At 39.1% G+C, this 16,509-nt stretch overlaps 2 protein-coding genes and 1 long non-coding RNA gene across 4 annotated transcripts in view; all 3 read right to left on the bottom strand.

Moving 5' to 3' along the window:
- LOC124121658 (general transcription factor 3C polypeptide 1-like) overlaps positions 1–16,509 on the bottom strand; it is a 293,316-nt gene that overhangs the window by 44,308 nt on the left and 232,499 nt on the right. The gene's annotated exons all lie outside the window — the stretch shown is intronic.
- LOC125371567 (FMRFamide receptor-like) lies at positions 8,884–13,236 on the bottom strand. Its single transcript, XM_048396962.1, has one exon. It carries the CDS (start codon positions 12,346–12,348, stop codon positions 10,984–10,986), a length of 1,365 nt encoding a protein of 454 aa, XP_048252919.1. The 5' UTR covers positions 12,349–13,236; the 3' UTR covers positions 8,884–10,983.
- The window catches only part of LOC124121693, a 176,546-nt gene continuing 173,276 nt past the window's right edge, over positions 13,240–16,509 (bottom strand). Inside the window, exon 4 of the long non-coding RNA XR_007221598.1 lies at positions 13,240–13,787. This is a non-coding gene — a long non-coding RNA (uncharacterized LOC124121693). The remainder of the gene's footprint in view (positions 13,788–16,509) is intronic.

Raw genomic sequence — 16,509 nt, 5'->3', positions numbered from 1 at the left:
GACTAACACAACGCTGTGATAAACCAATACAACACCATGACAGACCAACACAACACTGTGATAGACCAACACAACACTGAGACACCATCACAGCACTGTGGTAGACCCAAACAACACTGTGATAGACCATACAACAATATGACAGACCAACACAACACTGTGACAGACCAACACAACAATATGACAGACCAACACAACAATATTACAGACCAACACAACACTGCGATAGACCAACACAACACTATGACAGACCAACACAACACTATGACAGACCAACACAACACTGTGACAGACCAACACAACAATATGACAGACCAACACAACAATATGACAGACCAACACAACATTGTGACAGACCAACACAACACTGCGATAGACCAACACAACACTATGACAGACCAACACAACACTCACAGACTAACACAACACTGATAGACCAACACAACATTGTGACAGACCATACAACACTATGACAGACCAATACAACACTATGACAGACCAACACAACACTCACAGACTAACACAACACTGATAGACCAACACAACACTGCGATAGACCAATAAACACTATGACAGACCAACACAACACTCACAGACGAACACAACACTATGACAGACCAACACAACACTGTGAAAGACCGTACAACAATGTGACAGAACAACACAGCACTGAGACACACCATCACAACACTGTGGCTGACCCAAACAACACTGTGGCACACCATCAAAACACTGTGACACACAACACTATGACAGACCAACACAACACTGTGAAAGACCGTACAACAATGTGACAGAACAACACAGCACTGAGACACACCATCACAACACTGTGGCTGACCCAAACAACACTGTGGCACACCATCAAAACACTGTGACACACAACACTATGACAGACCAACACAACACTGTGAAAGACCGTACAACAATGTGACAGAACAACACAGCACTGAGACACACCATGACAAGAATGTGACAGAACAACACAACACTGAGACACACCATAACAACACTGAGACACACCATAACAACACTGAGACACACCATAACAACACTGAGACACACCATCACAACACTGAGACACACCATAACAACACTGAGACACACCATAACAACACTGAGACACACCATAACAACACTGAGACACACCATCACAACACTGAGACACACCATAACAACACTGAGACACACCATCACAACACTGAGACACACCATAACAACACTGAGACACACCATCACAACACTGAGACACACCATAACAACACTGAGACACACCATCACAACACTGAGACACACCATCACAACACTGAGACACACCAACCCATCACATTGGCAGACTAGTGCAACACAGTGACAGAAAAACACGTCTTTAAGCCTTTCTCACAACAGACAATTCCTGGACTGCCTGAGTGCTTTGTACTGTAACTATTTCAGGCACATCACTGCATGTTAGCTGAAGGAGAAGGAAGGGATGCAGGTCATAGACATTTCTCACCAACTCTGCCAGTGAAGTGTGTCTTCCCCGGGAGCCCAGGCTGTGTCCTGGTTCAGAGAAACCAGTTGTAAATCATGAAATCAGGTGACATGCAGTGAGTGAAAGAATCCATGATGTTTAATTCTACAGACAGCAATATTCCAGCTTCATCATGGACATCTGTCACAAATCAAGTCTGGCCCTGGCGAACCAGTGACTGAATGCATGAGCAACGAAGGTACACCATCAGCCAGGATTACAATGACAGCCAACCCTAGAATGTCCACAAGTTTAGACATTGACCTCTCGGCCATCTACCTCAAGCGATTAAAGCCAGTGTATGAAAAATTACGTTGATATTCTTACATAACTTAAGAGCCATTACTTCTGACATGCTAAGTAATGCTATCGACAATAAAGTCTTATAATTAAGCCTAAAGTCTATAGTTTAAGGTTGAATATAGATTGCCTTATTATCTATAATGACAGAAGCTTCAATGGCTCTCTAAAACCTACTGACAACAATATTCAATCTTCCTGCTAGTTCCCTTTTTCAGTAAAGTCGCAATGAGATCTATTACTGTAATAATATCTTCTCATTCATCACAGCTGCCATGTTCAATTCAAATGGTTTTGGTGAGGTAGATTTCTTATTCTCTTCATACCAGAAAGCTTCTTTGCATGAAATGGGAAATATCAACATTATGAGCATAATAACCTCAGAAGAATATTTTCGCTTAAAATGTTTTGCTTTCCGTGAAATGAGCTATGACATTTAGCACTATATCTTTCAAATCAAATTCCCTTTCAATGATTGATGGCTGAATGTAAAGTTGATAAACTAATAGTAAGTTGATAAATGTAACTGTTTAGGGAGATACTGGTTATTTCACGAAATATATCTATACATATATAGAGAGAGAGAGAGTGAGAGATTGTCCACTCAATTAGCTCCACCAACCATCACGAGATGTCATGGGGTTTACCGTTGCATTCAAGATCAATGCGCTTAAATAGCAGCTTGCATTGGAAAGGGGGTAGAGGAGAGAGGAGAGGAGGGTGGCTGCTTGTAGAAGTCTATATTACTGTATTAATCCACTGAGTTACCATGCCACAGTTGAACCAAACCAACAACCAGTCCTGTAAACTCCATAGGCAGTGTAACAAGAAGTACCATCTTTTAACATCTTCAGTAAGACACAGCCAGGGATCGAACCATGAATCTTCCGCTCTCCAGCCAGACGCTCTATCCACTTGACCATGTAGGAAGTTTCAACATTTACTTGACGGCAAGGAGAATGGATGCATTAAACTCATTCAGTGGACATATTATCAGGGATTATTTGCTGGGAGGCAGACAACAGGATGGCCAACGTAGGTCTGAGATTGATGAGGATGACTTGTGCACATGCCCAGAGTGAGTGAGTATGGTTTTACGCCGCTTTTAGCAATATTCCAGCAATATCACGGCGGGGGACACCAGAAATGGGCTTCACACATTGTACCCATGTCGGGATTCGAACCCGGGTCTTCAGCGTGACAAGCGAACGCTTTAACCACTAGGCTACCCGACCGCCCTTTTCACAGGAGCAACCGTTATTGACACAGCTTAGTACACTAAAGGACCTTCCACGTTCACTGGCAAGTCAGTCAATGCAAACAGCCAAAACCAAATATGGTTGGAGTGAGTGAATGTTATAAAATGCTATAGTCATCAATATTACTGCAAACATCTGGGCTAGTGGGATAGCAAAGTGGTTCAAGCGTTTCCTCTTCATGCCAAAGGCCCGGGTTTGATTCCCAACATGAGTACCCGTACATTGTATGGAGCCCATTTCATTTCTGGTGGCCTACCACCGTGAGATTGCTGGAATATTGCTAAAAGCAGCTAAATACCATCATAATAATAGTAATGTGTATTTGTAATGCGCTGGAATCTATCCACAAGGTGCATGCTCAAAGCGCCACTAACTCACCCACAGTAAACATCTAAGGCTAGACGGTCTGTAAATAATTGAGTCTGGACCAGACATTGATTGACATCATGAGCATCGATCCAACCAATTGGGATACGATGACATGCATCAACCAAGTCAGCGAGCCTGACCACTCGATCCCATTAGTCACCTTTTACGGCAAGCATGGGTTGCTGAAGACCTATTCTACCCTGGATCTTCGGTGACTAGAAAGATCAACAACCACCCTGACCACTTCACTTGAAGTATCTCGGGTTAGCATCCTTATCGGTCCACAATTTTTAATTTAGATCTACGCTGAACTCTCGTTCAGAGAAGTTATGTTATTTGGGTTGTATTTCACGCACATTAGCAGGAGAAATTCTGCGCTAAGTTGTGAACAGTGAGTAAGTGAGTGAGTATGGTTTTACGCCGCTTTAAGCAATATTCCAGCAATATCACGGCAGGGGACACCAGAAAATGGGCTTCACACATTGTACCCATGTCAGGAATCGAACCCGGGTCTTCGGCGTGACGAGCGAACGCTTTAACCACTAGGCTACCCGACCGCCCCTGTGAACAGTGAGAGATGGAGAAGGTGAGGTCACTACCAAAGTCTTCATGCAAACAGGTCAATGGTATCTATCAAAATAGAACAGAGATGCACAACACTGGATAATCATAGATGTTAAGTAGACTGTAGAAGACAGGCCTACAAATCAAGACTACTGTAAAAAGATCAATGTCAAACACTTGGGCAAATATTAAAGGTACATAACTTTATTTCTTCTTGGCAATAAAATCCCCCAGCTGAAGAGATTAAATGGCCCCAAATCTATGACTGAATCAAAACTGTCTGACAATGAAATGAGAGAAGTCGGACGTCATGGAGCAGTACAAGCTACAATGTTTCTGCTGAAAACAAAATGTCTGCAGAATTCTCATTAATTCATTTTTATTGAATACTTGAGCAGCAAAGAGACTCAATCTCCTATTCCCTTATCACAACTTCATCGCAAATCAATTAAATACTGTTCACAAAACAAACCTCACAGAATAAAATGAATTTGAAAGTTTGACATAGAAAGATGTACCCGGTATTTAGAGATACTCACTTCAGATCTGCTAGTTTTCATCCAATTATCAAAAACTGACGTATTGATACTGCAATTTTTTTACATCAATTTAAAAAACAAAAAATAACACACTTTGATTAAAACAGGTTTTTTTAAATCAAATGTATTGTTGGTATTAAGTTCCCAATTTCCAAACCTTTCTGAACATTGACATTTCCTGGGTAACTATTGATACAATCTGGAGATTTCCCCCAAGACATGTTCCTCAGAAGATCAAAAAGGCCTAAGATGGTAAATTTAATCCTGCATTTAAACTTTAACCAGAAGCAATTTTCCAGGCTAGCTAGCAATAGTAAATTGCTTCATAAAAGGTACTGCATGAAATTGACAAATAGGTTTTTAGGGAGTCCTGATATGTAATCACTATTTGGGGGGGGGAGTACTGATATGTAATCACTATTGGGGGGGGGGGGGGGGGGGGGGGGGGGGGAGAGAGAGAGAGAGAGAGAGAGAGAGTCCTGATATGTAATCAGCAGGGCTGATGACACCAGACATTAATGCACTGAAATGAACACAGGCCTTCAGTGTGAAAAGCAATTTTATCATACCTCTATGTCAGAATGATGAGATCTGATTGGTTCACATGATCTTGATAAAATACTTTATCATACTCCATGTCAGAATGATGAGATCTTATTGGTTCACATGATCGTGATAAAATACTTTATCATACCTCCATGTCAGAACGATGAGATCTTATTGGTTCACATGATCGTGATAAAATACTTTATCATACCTCCATGTCAGAATGAGATCTGATTGGTTCACATGACCTTGATAAAATACTTTATCATACCTTCATGTCAGAATGATGAGATCTGATTGGTTCACATGATCTTGATAAAATACTTCATCATACTCTTTGTTAGAATAATGAGATCTGATTGGTTTGCATGATCTTGATAAACGCTTTATCATACTATATGTCAGAATGATGAGATCTGATTGAAACATGTGATCTTGATAAAATACTATGTATCCCACCTGGGAGGGAAATATATTCTTAGTGGGAGAATAAATCCCTTATACCCCACCACTAACAAGACAGGATGCACGTGGATTCATGAGGGACAATAAATCCCTTATACCCCGCTTTAGCATTAGTTAACCTCAGCTCGCTCAAATAGCTGTTTTCTATCAATTTTGAATTTGTTTTAATTCTTTAACAATGGGGGATTAAAACATGACGGCAAGATAAATTTGTTCCAGTAGTATCACAAGAGGTACATTTGTTTTAATGCATCCCTCATTGGGTTTTAAACCTTTGATACCTAACACAGGACGCATAAAACCACATGTATCCCTCGTGATACTGCTATAACTTATAGCGTATACCACAAGATCACCACACTGTCCTTACTGGGCGAGTGAGTTAAAAGGTAATGTCGCATGGGCATTTTAACCATATAGCGACGAGAACAATTTGATATGTAAAAAAGTGAGTCAGGAACACAAAGTTATATTTAAAAGCAAATTTGTCACACATATTTTGGCATAATTTATTATTTACAACTGTTTAAGCCAACAGGAACCAAAGCTTGGCCACCTCGCTGGGGATCATGGGGACTTACGGTGCCTCAGCTTCCTGCATAACAACACAGCAGGATTTACGTCATCACTTTAGCACCTTTGTTTCTGGGAGCACACCTTGGTTACACTATCAAGCTGGTCAATCTGTCTTCTTGAGTGAATGGTTTAATGAGTGAGCTGACATGAGGCATTTAGCTAGTGAGGTGAGGTGTTTGTTTGTTGTTTGTTGTTTAATGCCGCACTCAGCAATATTCCAGCTATATGACAGCAGCCTGTAAATAATCGAGTCTGGACCAGACAATCCAGTGATTGACATCACGAGCATTGATCATTGTAATTGGGATACGATGACATGCATCAACCAAGTCAGTGAGCCTGACCACCCAATCCCGTTAGTCGCCTCTTACGACAAGCATAGTCACTGAGATTTGTAAGTAAGTTCAGAAAATAAATATGAATGTTTTGAGTGAGTGAGGGTGTAAATGAAGGACTGACTGACAGAGATTATACACCATCTTCAGTACCATTAGAAACCTCCTGTGATGTCATCATTCAGAGGTTGATATTCTTCATATCTGCCAGGTTCAACTATGCACAATGATGGAATGTATCACCTTGCTTGGTTTTTACAAACTTTATTATAACCTGTACCTCATCTGAAATAGTTTTTGTTAATAAACTTTAAATTAATCTGTACCTCCACTGCAGTTGGTTCCATGAACATTTCCAGATATTGAAATAACCGGTTTCTTCTCTGGTAAGTCACAGTAATTTGTGACACTGAATCACTTTTCCTTACAATAAATCCTGAAATAGAACTTAAATACTGTATGGAATTTCGTTACTCATTCATTGCTAACAATTTGGTCACTGAGGCCTACACATAGAAGTTATATTTTGGAGATGTTAGACATTATTATTTGGAAATGTAATAAAATATGTTTGTTTTTGTTCTTGTAAATTAATCATAAACTGAAATGGGTGAGTGAGTGAGTTTGATTTTACACCGCTTTTAGCAATATTCCAGCAATATCACGGCGGGGGACACCAGAAATGGGCTTCACACATTGTACCCATGTCGGGAATCGAACCATGGTCTTCGGCATAACGAGCGAACGCTTTAACCACGAGGCTACCTGACAGCCCCTAAACAGAAATTTGCAACAGTATGTGAATGATTTCACAAAAAAATACTAATTGTCTTCTATATTAATGGAAGAACATACAGTGTGCTTGTGTGGCATGAGAAATGTTTGCTTGTGTGAAACTGACTAGGTGCTAATCAAATCTACTTCTGTATAGGGGGACAAATTTGTCAATTTGTTTTGGACAATATATGACATATTTTCTCAATTTATTTTGACATATTTGTCTGTTCCTTTGCCCTGGGAAGGAAACTTTGGTTTTACAACCCCAAGAATAACTTCGGAGTTGTGTTATATCCTTAACTTCCAGCAGTGTCTTAGAATGAGAAAACAAGGAGGAACTCCAGAAACTGGACCAACTAGATGTAAACAGATCTCCCCTTTCGCCATGATTTACCAAACAGGCATAGAACTTTTTTTCAGCTGGCTTGTCCCAAAAACATGGCTTGTTAAGCATGTTCAGAGGAAACTGTGATCTCCAAGCACAAAAGTCTCAGAGCTACAGAAGATTGGGCTCTTACATGTTACTTATCCTTTGTATACAACTGTATTCTATGTTACATAAATAAATGTAAGCACACTAAACAGCTAACAGTTGGATATTAGGCACTATATTATATAGTGAGTGAGTTGGGTTTAACGCAGCTTTTAACATTATTCCAGTTATATCGCGGCGTGTCAGCTTAATGTGGGAGGAAAGCCCGCAGTGATGTAGGTCTCAGACGTTTACCACTTCGGTGAAACCCACGAGCATGGGTATGGTGCTGACAAACCTAGAAACATAATCAGGGCGAACCGGGATTCGAGCCCACAATCGTAGGTTTCTGGCGTGCCCAAGGGATGCAACTCTGCACAGCAAATCGCGGCAACTGGGCCACCCATCCCCCCCTATAATATATATATATATATATATATATTATTATTGCTGTTGTTGTTATTATTCCTCAACCCCTTCATTTTAGAACTGACATGTTAAATAAAATCAAATGAGACAGCATTAATGTGATACACATAAGGAAGAGGATTTACTGATGTCAACTTCTTTATGGAACACAATGTTTTTGGAGTATACACTTACTCCTTCATCAGGTGAATAAATGCTATGAGGCAGAGAGCATATATATGTACCTGTAAGAACAGGAATTTCCATTCTATTACCTATCAGTGCTGATGACCCCCAGCCTCCTGTTTGCCCATTGTCCATTACCCATTACCAATCAGTGATAATTTAAGTCCTGGCTTCCAGTTTTCCGTCTTAATCATCTATCAGCGCTATTTAGTGTCAAGCGTTTGCTCCCATTTGTCCATTGCTATCTCCTATCAGCGCCAATTATCTGTTGGCTTCCCTTGTTAGTCCCACCTTTGTTATCTCATTACTTTTGTTGTTCTTACAGGTACATATATATGTTCTCTGCCTCATAGCATTTGTTCGTCTGATGAAGGAGTAAGGATGTACTCCGAAACATTGTTTTCCTCATAATAAAGAAGTTGACATCTATAAATTCTCTTCCTCAATTTTCCTATTTTCAATTGTTAATAGTATTCAAATTAACAAATTAAATCGTTCAAAACTGAATAGTTTTTTAAGGACCAAAGACATCAATAACAAAGTAATTGAGAAAAGAAACACATTCACTCTGGTATGAAATATCAAATGTTTATTCTGAATGATATAACAGAATATCCAACATGATGAAAATAAACTTGAAGTTGAACTTCGTATTTGAGCATTTAGTATTAGTCAGTGTTAAAAGTACAAGAACATACAAGAAACAATTAAATTACTTCTTAACACGAGAAATTCAAAATTTGGCAAAATTGTGACTTAAAACATGTGCAGATATATAACAGATGGTAATAACAACAGCTGTACATCTGTGAATGCACACTTACGTGTACCTGTTCTGTCAGGATTCTTGACAAAGGACAAAAACAATGTAAATCAAACGAAACAACAGCTTCATTAATAACATATATAGCTTGTTTCAATGAAGGATATGTCATTTGTCAGAATAGGATCCAGGAGAGAAGTTCAATCAATGAATCATAAAAAAAGGTTTGATATATTTTGATGGTTAGCGAGATTGTTTGGCTAAAAATCCCAAGTCAGAGATGAAAATAAAAACAAGGATAAAATTATACCTTTCAATTTATATTCTTAAATTGTCAACAAATAAGGCAGGTGAATCTATAAATAGTAATCCTCTGTCTTTATCTTTCACTTTGAGCGGACGTGTAGAGATCAGAGAGCATGCTTCACTTGTCTGGGCCAGGCTGGAAAACAATTTACGTTTTTTTTTTCCTAGGCTATCAGACTCAGTGGTAAAAAAAAATTCTAAACAGAATTCTTTTTTTCTCATTGGCTGGTAACCAAGCAACAAAAAATATTACACCTTAATTCTGAAATGTTTCAATCTTTTTGGGGATAAAGTTAGTTTTCATAGGCTGTTTTACACAAAATCTTTCTGCATAAAGAGTCGATTGTACAATTCCGACTATATCATGAGCATGTGTTTATGAATCAAAAAGTGCTTTCAAATCTTTTCTACCATATGGAAACTTAGGTGCAGGAACACATGTTGAAATATTATATAATATATAATAAAATATTTTACTGTTTACTTGAAGTATAATGTGACTGTGGAATGACATAATATGTCTGTAAAATGAAAAGTTATCACTTAAAGTTTCCGTATTTTGTGTGCATGAAACAGTTAAGGAAAAGTCAATAATAGTCTCATTTTAGATCAGTAAATGAAAACTATCATTTCACTTATTACAAAGTGAAAAGTGCTCAGTGTTTTCTAATTACATAACAAACTATTAAGTCATATCACATAATTTTGAAGCACAGCCTCTTTCAAAGAAATAATAAAAATAGAAGAATAGAGGCCCAGAGCCAGGAGTAGTGACTCGTTCCCAGATGTTCTTGGTCAATGTGAAATACGGCAGTATGCAAAACTTTCAAAAAATTTAAATGTTATAAGGGTTGGATTGGGGTAAATTTCATAACAAAAAGGAAAACAAAAATTCAAACTAGAGTAGAATTTTTCTTATAAAAAACATATTTCAAATACAGCATCAAATATGGTTTAGTAATTTTTTCCAAAATCAAACCTAAAGAGTCAGGTCATTTGTAAAACAAGACATTAACAGTGGTGGCCTCACAAACTGATTCAAGATTATGACAGAACACATAGATTATTAGATGTTCAACCTTGCCTGTCTCACTAATGAACACCCCACATCACGTCATCTTCCTGTACCCAATACCTACAGATGCAGAACTCAGTTTGTTCTCTTCTTCTTTATCTGATGTAATCCTCCAGATACAAGTCAAACTCAACCTCATGTGATTCACACACATTGACAGTTAATGGCCAAAGAAGCATTGAAATGTTTGTTTAAAAAAACAAAATGCCTTCTGCCTTACATTTTTGAAAAATTTGGATGAAAATCTAATCTGGTATTTATAAATGCCTTACCCCTAATTGCACACTATACCTGTCGGCTTCTAACAGGATAAGCACATGAAATACTCACATGTGAACAGAACCATGCCATGTCAGTAAGGGTTTGATCAGCTCACTGCGCGTTTAAAGGTTTATCTCCATATCACATAGGCAGACAAGCATATAAATCAATAAGTAGTACATCTATATTCAGTCCAGTGTTCAGGTAAATTTACGTTATTCACACAATATTGTTAAAATAGTTAAGTACACAATTTGTCTTGGTTGCACTTATTTATCCTCCACAGTTGAAGCGATGAGGTAGCCTGGCTGTTTCCCATTGACTTGAAGCTGATTTGAGCTGGGATAAAAGTGAGCTGTTTTCTTTGGGTTGTATTCATAGCCACTGAGGTCTGATGCGTCAGAGACTGACCGATCTCGCTCATCAATTAAAGGGGCAGCAACACTGTCCTTCGGTGCCAGTAACGCAGGGTGGAGATGTTTCAGACCATTCATTTCCATTCCATTTATTTCGTGAGGAGCAACATTATGCTTACGGTTGCCATCGGCTACAGAGATGCTGAAACTCCGGGTCATTTTCCGTAGTTCTTCTTTATTAAACACACATGAACAAAACAGTCTCCAGAATTCCTTGCGAAATTTTTTGCCAAAAAAGTAATATGGCACAATATTGATTGCTGAGTTCATGATAACTAGAAAGTTGGCAACTTCACTTAGCGTGTGATATGGCGAATCAAGTTTAGCAAGAGAGCTAAATGCCCACATCATACGTGAGACGAGGGCAGGACCCTGGCAAATGAGAAACACAACAACCACTCCTATCAACATTATCGTAGTGTCATTCCGACGCTTCTCACGGACATTGATTTCCTTGCCTTTTCTACGCGAGAGGTGAACTGCACGTATGAGAAAGTAGTTAAGAACGGCGAGAGTCAAGAACGGGAGGCCACACACACATATAAGATACATCCAGGAATGAACAATTTCTTTAAAATACTCATTGTTCCCCACTGCTGTCAACTCTATCATGTACATCTCCATTGTCTGGTTGTTCATATCCTCGTAAGTTATCTCCAACGTGTTATATTCAAAGAACCGTGGCAAATTGAAAATAATTCCAGCAACAAACAAGGCGATGATGACTTTTCGCGCCCTGCCCCGACTGCACATTGTCTCGGCCCTGAATGGGTGACAAATCATGATGTATCGGTCAACAGTAAACGCCAGTGTCAACCATATGGACGTCACCTGGAATGTTATAGCTATGGGGTGTACATAGGGAAAGATGAAGGCATAGTAAGGTTCCTCGAACAAATCCACCGAGTATTTCTGCGGGGGCTTGGTGTCCTTAATTAGCATCAGCATTGTGACGATAAGCACGAGTGTGTCACATGCGGCCAAGGCTGCCAAGAACATGTAGGTTGATGAACGCATGGATTTCGTTGTGAGCACAACAATTGACAAGATATTACCAATGATACCAAGGCAGCTTATAGTCATACCGCCAACGCCCATAAGATAGTACGTAAGAAGCTTACGTTTGAAGGAGTCATCCTCGGTGAAATTCGGAAAGTTCATTCCATAAGACGTGTAGTTGTCATTCGAACTATTCACAGCTGTATCTGTTGTCGTCATTCTTATGTTTCCAACAGCAAAATTGAAATAAATATCACAGACAATCTGTCAAGAACATTTGTTTCGATTTCATTGAGAATTCTGTGATGATCATGTTGTCATCCTGCATTGTTACCATTCAGATCAAATTCTCTCAGCATCCCAAGATGCCAGATGGCATATTGACACTGACAGCAGCATCATGTCATCTATATACTCCCTTCTCAAGTCAGGAGGCAGTCAAGGATATACATGTCTTTACTGTTTCATTGGGTCCAAGATTCATGGACTGGGAAAACCCACCGGTGTTGAGGAATGATAACTCTGTACCTTCCCACACTCATTTCATGATTCAGCCAATCACAAACCACCTATGTCTTGCATCAACCAATCACAACCCTGGTATTTTACGTATCAGCCACAATCACAAACCAGCTCCCATTTGACTGGTATGTATCTTGACACTCTTCATCAATGGTCTCTCGTTGCAGGTAATCAATTTCTTGATGTAGTTAGACTGATAATCCTCACATGCCTCTGTATGTGTTTCTGACGATAATTGGTTCAGACAAATGTGTTCTTTTCACACATAATTAACATGGAAACTCCTTCTGATGTTTATGTCTTCTGAGAACAGAATCATTTGGGGATTTTCTGAATGAAACAGTTATCCATCTGTTGTTCAAGCATAACAACTGATTATTATCACATCTGTCTGTTGTTCAAGTATAACAACTGGTTATTATCACATCAGTCTGTTGTTCAAGCATAACAACTGATTATTATCACATCCGTCTGTTTTTCAAGTATAACAACTGATTATTATCACATCCTACTGTTGTTCAAGTATAACAGAGTATTATCACATCCGTCTGTTTTTCAAGTATAACAACTGGTTATTATCACATCAGTCTGTTGTTCAAGCATAACAACAGAGTATTATCACATCTGTCTGTTGTTCAAGTATAACAACTGATTATTATCACATCCTACTGTTGTTCAAGTATAACAGAGTATTATCACATCCGTCTGTTTTTCAAGCATAACAACTGATTATTATCACATCCTACTGTTGTTCAAGTATAACAGAGTATTATCACATCTGTCTGTTGTTCAAGTTCATACACTATGGTTACAAGTTTATAACACAGCTCATTCTGTTGTAGACTGTTCTTAACTTAACTAAGGTCTTGACAGGCCAAGATCTAATAGGAAATGGCAAAATTGAGCCTCCAAAAGAAACTGTCTCTCTCCACTTTGGTTCCCTTGTCACAAGGATGCAATCTGCGTCGGCTTTCTGTAAACCCCACTCGTAGTCAGGTCCATTGTCACTTGTTAAATAACTTGACTTCTAAAATCACCATAAAAAAAACCCCAAACTTTTACAAACATTTGACGATTTCTTCTTCAAACCATCGTCACATATTCCATCTTCCTGTCGCAGACAGCAACCATTCTTTCTGTAATTAAAAGAGAAAAAATCATGAGTTGAGCTGTCCAAGCTTAGAGGGCATTTCTTAAGGAGTTGTGGACAATTGCAGTGAGCGAGCTAGTGAACAACGGATACTACGCCCGACTCCCTCAAGAATCAATAGCTCTGTACACCGCAGTCTGTTTAGAGAGCTATCTAGTATTCTGGCATCTAATTGCAGCCATGCACTGATGTAAGGTTCTGTATTGTGGGACTGGGAGAGGTGTTGGTGGAGAGCTGCTCTCATTGGTTGCAGGTGACTGTGCGAGGAGGGACTTATGGGTTCTGAGAGTCACAGATTACCACAGTCCAGTTGTGAGACGGCAGAGTACTATATAGGTGTGTGAGGAGAAGCTAATGAAAGGATGTTGGGATGAATACACTCTCTGACTCTTCTTCAGCTCAGTGTTGGAGCTGAAGAATTAGGAAAGCCTATTCACACTATTCATTACTATGCTTCATAAACTATTCTGACAATTTCCTAAAGCTTCAAACTCGTCAGAGCTCAGCAGAAGGTGGCCAGATATTTCATCCTCATCATTTTAACCATGTGATCAAAAGCATGGGTTCTTTCTCTGCACACTTAACATTGTTAAATCAATTTGATGATTTTTTTTTTGCTATTTTTTGTTTCTATTATAAATTCTTTTCCTTTTCTTCCTTTCTATCAATAATAACTATTGATCAGTTGAACCTCCTGATAATATGAAGGTTGATCTGGTGCACATATTTCTATGCAGGAAATATAAATTGTGAGTGTGTGTTTGTGTGTGTGTTAGTATGTGGTGTATGTGTGTGCGTGTTAGTATGTGGTGTGTGTGTGCATGTGCATGTGTGTGTGTGTGTGTGGAGAGAGGGTGTCAGAGTATGTGTGTGTGTGTCATTATTAAAAAGATGTCAACTGTTTGTGTATGGGCAAGACACTTATGATAAAGGGAGACAATTTGAGGGGAGATAACTCTCGTATGACAATAATTCCATGAAAGTGTTATGTTCACAGCAGTGAAATATCAAGTGCTTGTGATTTGAGAATTGTTTCTTATTAATCCACCAACAGAATGGGAATCAAAGTTCACTTGCCATATAAGTTTATGCAGCCATGCCACTCAGATGAGTTTTAAGACCTTTTGTGTAAAAAAAATATCAAGCAAAAAAACGAAAACAACAAAGATAGACTCTTTATAACGTCAGCCTTTTGAACTCATACATATTTTCATTCATCCTCTATCTGTCAACATATACAACAAATGATGTTAACTTTCTCAACACAATAAGCTCATATAAGTTACAGTAAGCGCATATAAGTTACAATAAACTCATATCCAACCCAGTAGCGGTAATGTGGGAGTTTTCCTGTCAATTACAGTCGGACAAATAGGACATTCAGGCATAGAACCTTCGCTGTGCTTACCTGCTACTGTAGAGTTTTCTTGTTTGACCTATATGACTTGATACCTGCCCAAGGGCATCATTAGAGACACCAGAAGCTTATTTCTAATCTGTGTTAATTGAACAGAGACAGAGGACATCACAAGTTCATAATGAACATCACTCATCCTCCGTATCTTCCTGTGTTTCTTTGCTGTTTATATGAAACTCAATTCTTATATGAAAACATGTTGCTGTGATTTGATTTTATGTGAGTTTAATGCCAGATCTGTGTACGATATGTTTTTTCACAACCGGAACAAAAGGCAGAATGGTTTCGATCACATTCAGCCGGATACAATGAACGTAATTGTTTTACAAATACACACACGTGTACATCGACTTCAAATTAATTTCATCAGTTTATTTGTAACTTTATTTGCTTTAACGAGCGTTAACGCGCTTTTAGGGGAAAATTCTTCATGCATTTTTGGGAGCCATGCATGGTTTCCCCTTCGGTGCATCCGGAGTAGCGGTACATCGAGGAGCGTTAAGTCGAGGGACCACTGTACTTGAATCACACTGGCTACTACTGCAAACTATCCGGACCAAGTTTCCCTTTAACATCATCAATTTAAATCTAGTTTCCTTAAATTGTTGATTCCATTTTGGCCCTTTTTTAGAACACGAAATGACCAAGCAAAAATGTTAGATCTACATGGAGGCGTACAGGGTGAGTGGCATTTATAAAGCGACGTGCATGCATGTGTGCGTGTGTGCATGCTTGTGTAGGTGCGGACTGATGCCAATTTATAGTGCTAGCACACTGAGATATCATGCCTCGGTTTAACATGAGTACCCCACTCAGATACAGTATACTGATTCCAAGCCGACCAGTCCTTGTTTTAGCCCCTTAATGCTGAGCGCCAGGCAGGGTAACAACAAATACCATCTTTTAACGTCTTTTGGTATGACGTGGCCGGGGATCGAACCCTGGACGTACCACTCTAAGCGGCAGACGCTCTACCACTAGACCACGGAGGCGGTCTCAATGCCAGAGAATAACCAGTCTCAAGTATCTGATGAAGCAGATTCCATTGGTTGTAAAAGGCACAATAGAGGTGAAAATTATAAGAATGAAAAACTGAAAAACGTTGATGACACCAGGTGTTTGCAAAAAGGGTAAGCATGTCCTGCCCTACTGTCCTGTCTTACTAATAGCAGCACCCGCCATAAAAACAATTTGCATAAAAAAATATATGTGTTTGTTGCCTGACGCCAGACAGGATTTGAAAAATGCAATTCTGCAGAGTGGATTGTGGTGTTCAAGACCTGTCAGGTGC

This window comes from Haliotis rufescens, unplaced genomic scaffold (genome assembly GCF_023055435.1).
Source record: "Haliotis rufescens isolate VD_foot unplaced genomic scaffold, xgHalRufe1.0.p SCAF_16, whole genome shotgun sequence".
NCBI classification, from domain to species: domain Eukaryota; kingdom Metazoa; phylum Mollusca; class Gastropoda; order Lepetellida; family Haliotidae; genus Haliotis; species Haliotis rufescens.
Note: the sequence above shows the minus strand (reverse complement) of the source record. Positions and strands in the feature narration are given on the sequence as shown.

Coding starts and splice junctions, on each gene's coding strand:
- LOC125371567 (XM_048396962.1), bottom strand. CDS start 12,348: ATGACGACAACAGATACAGCTGTGAATAGTTCGAATGACAACTACACG.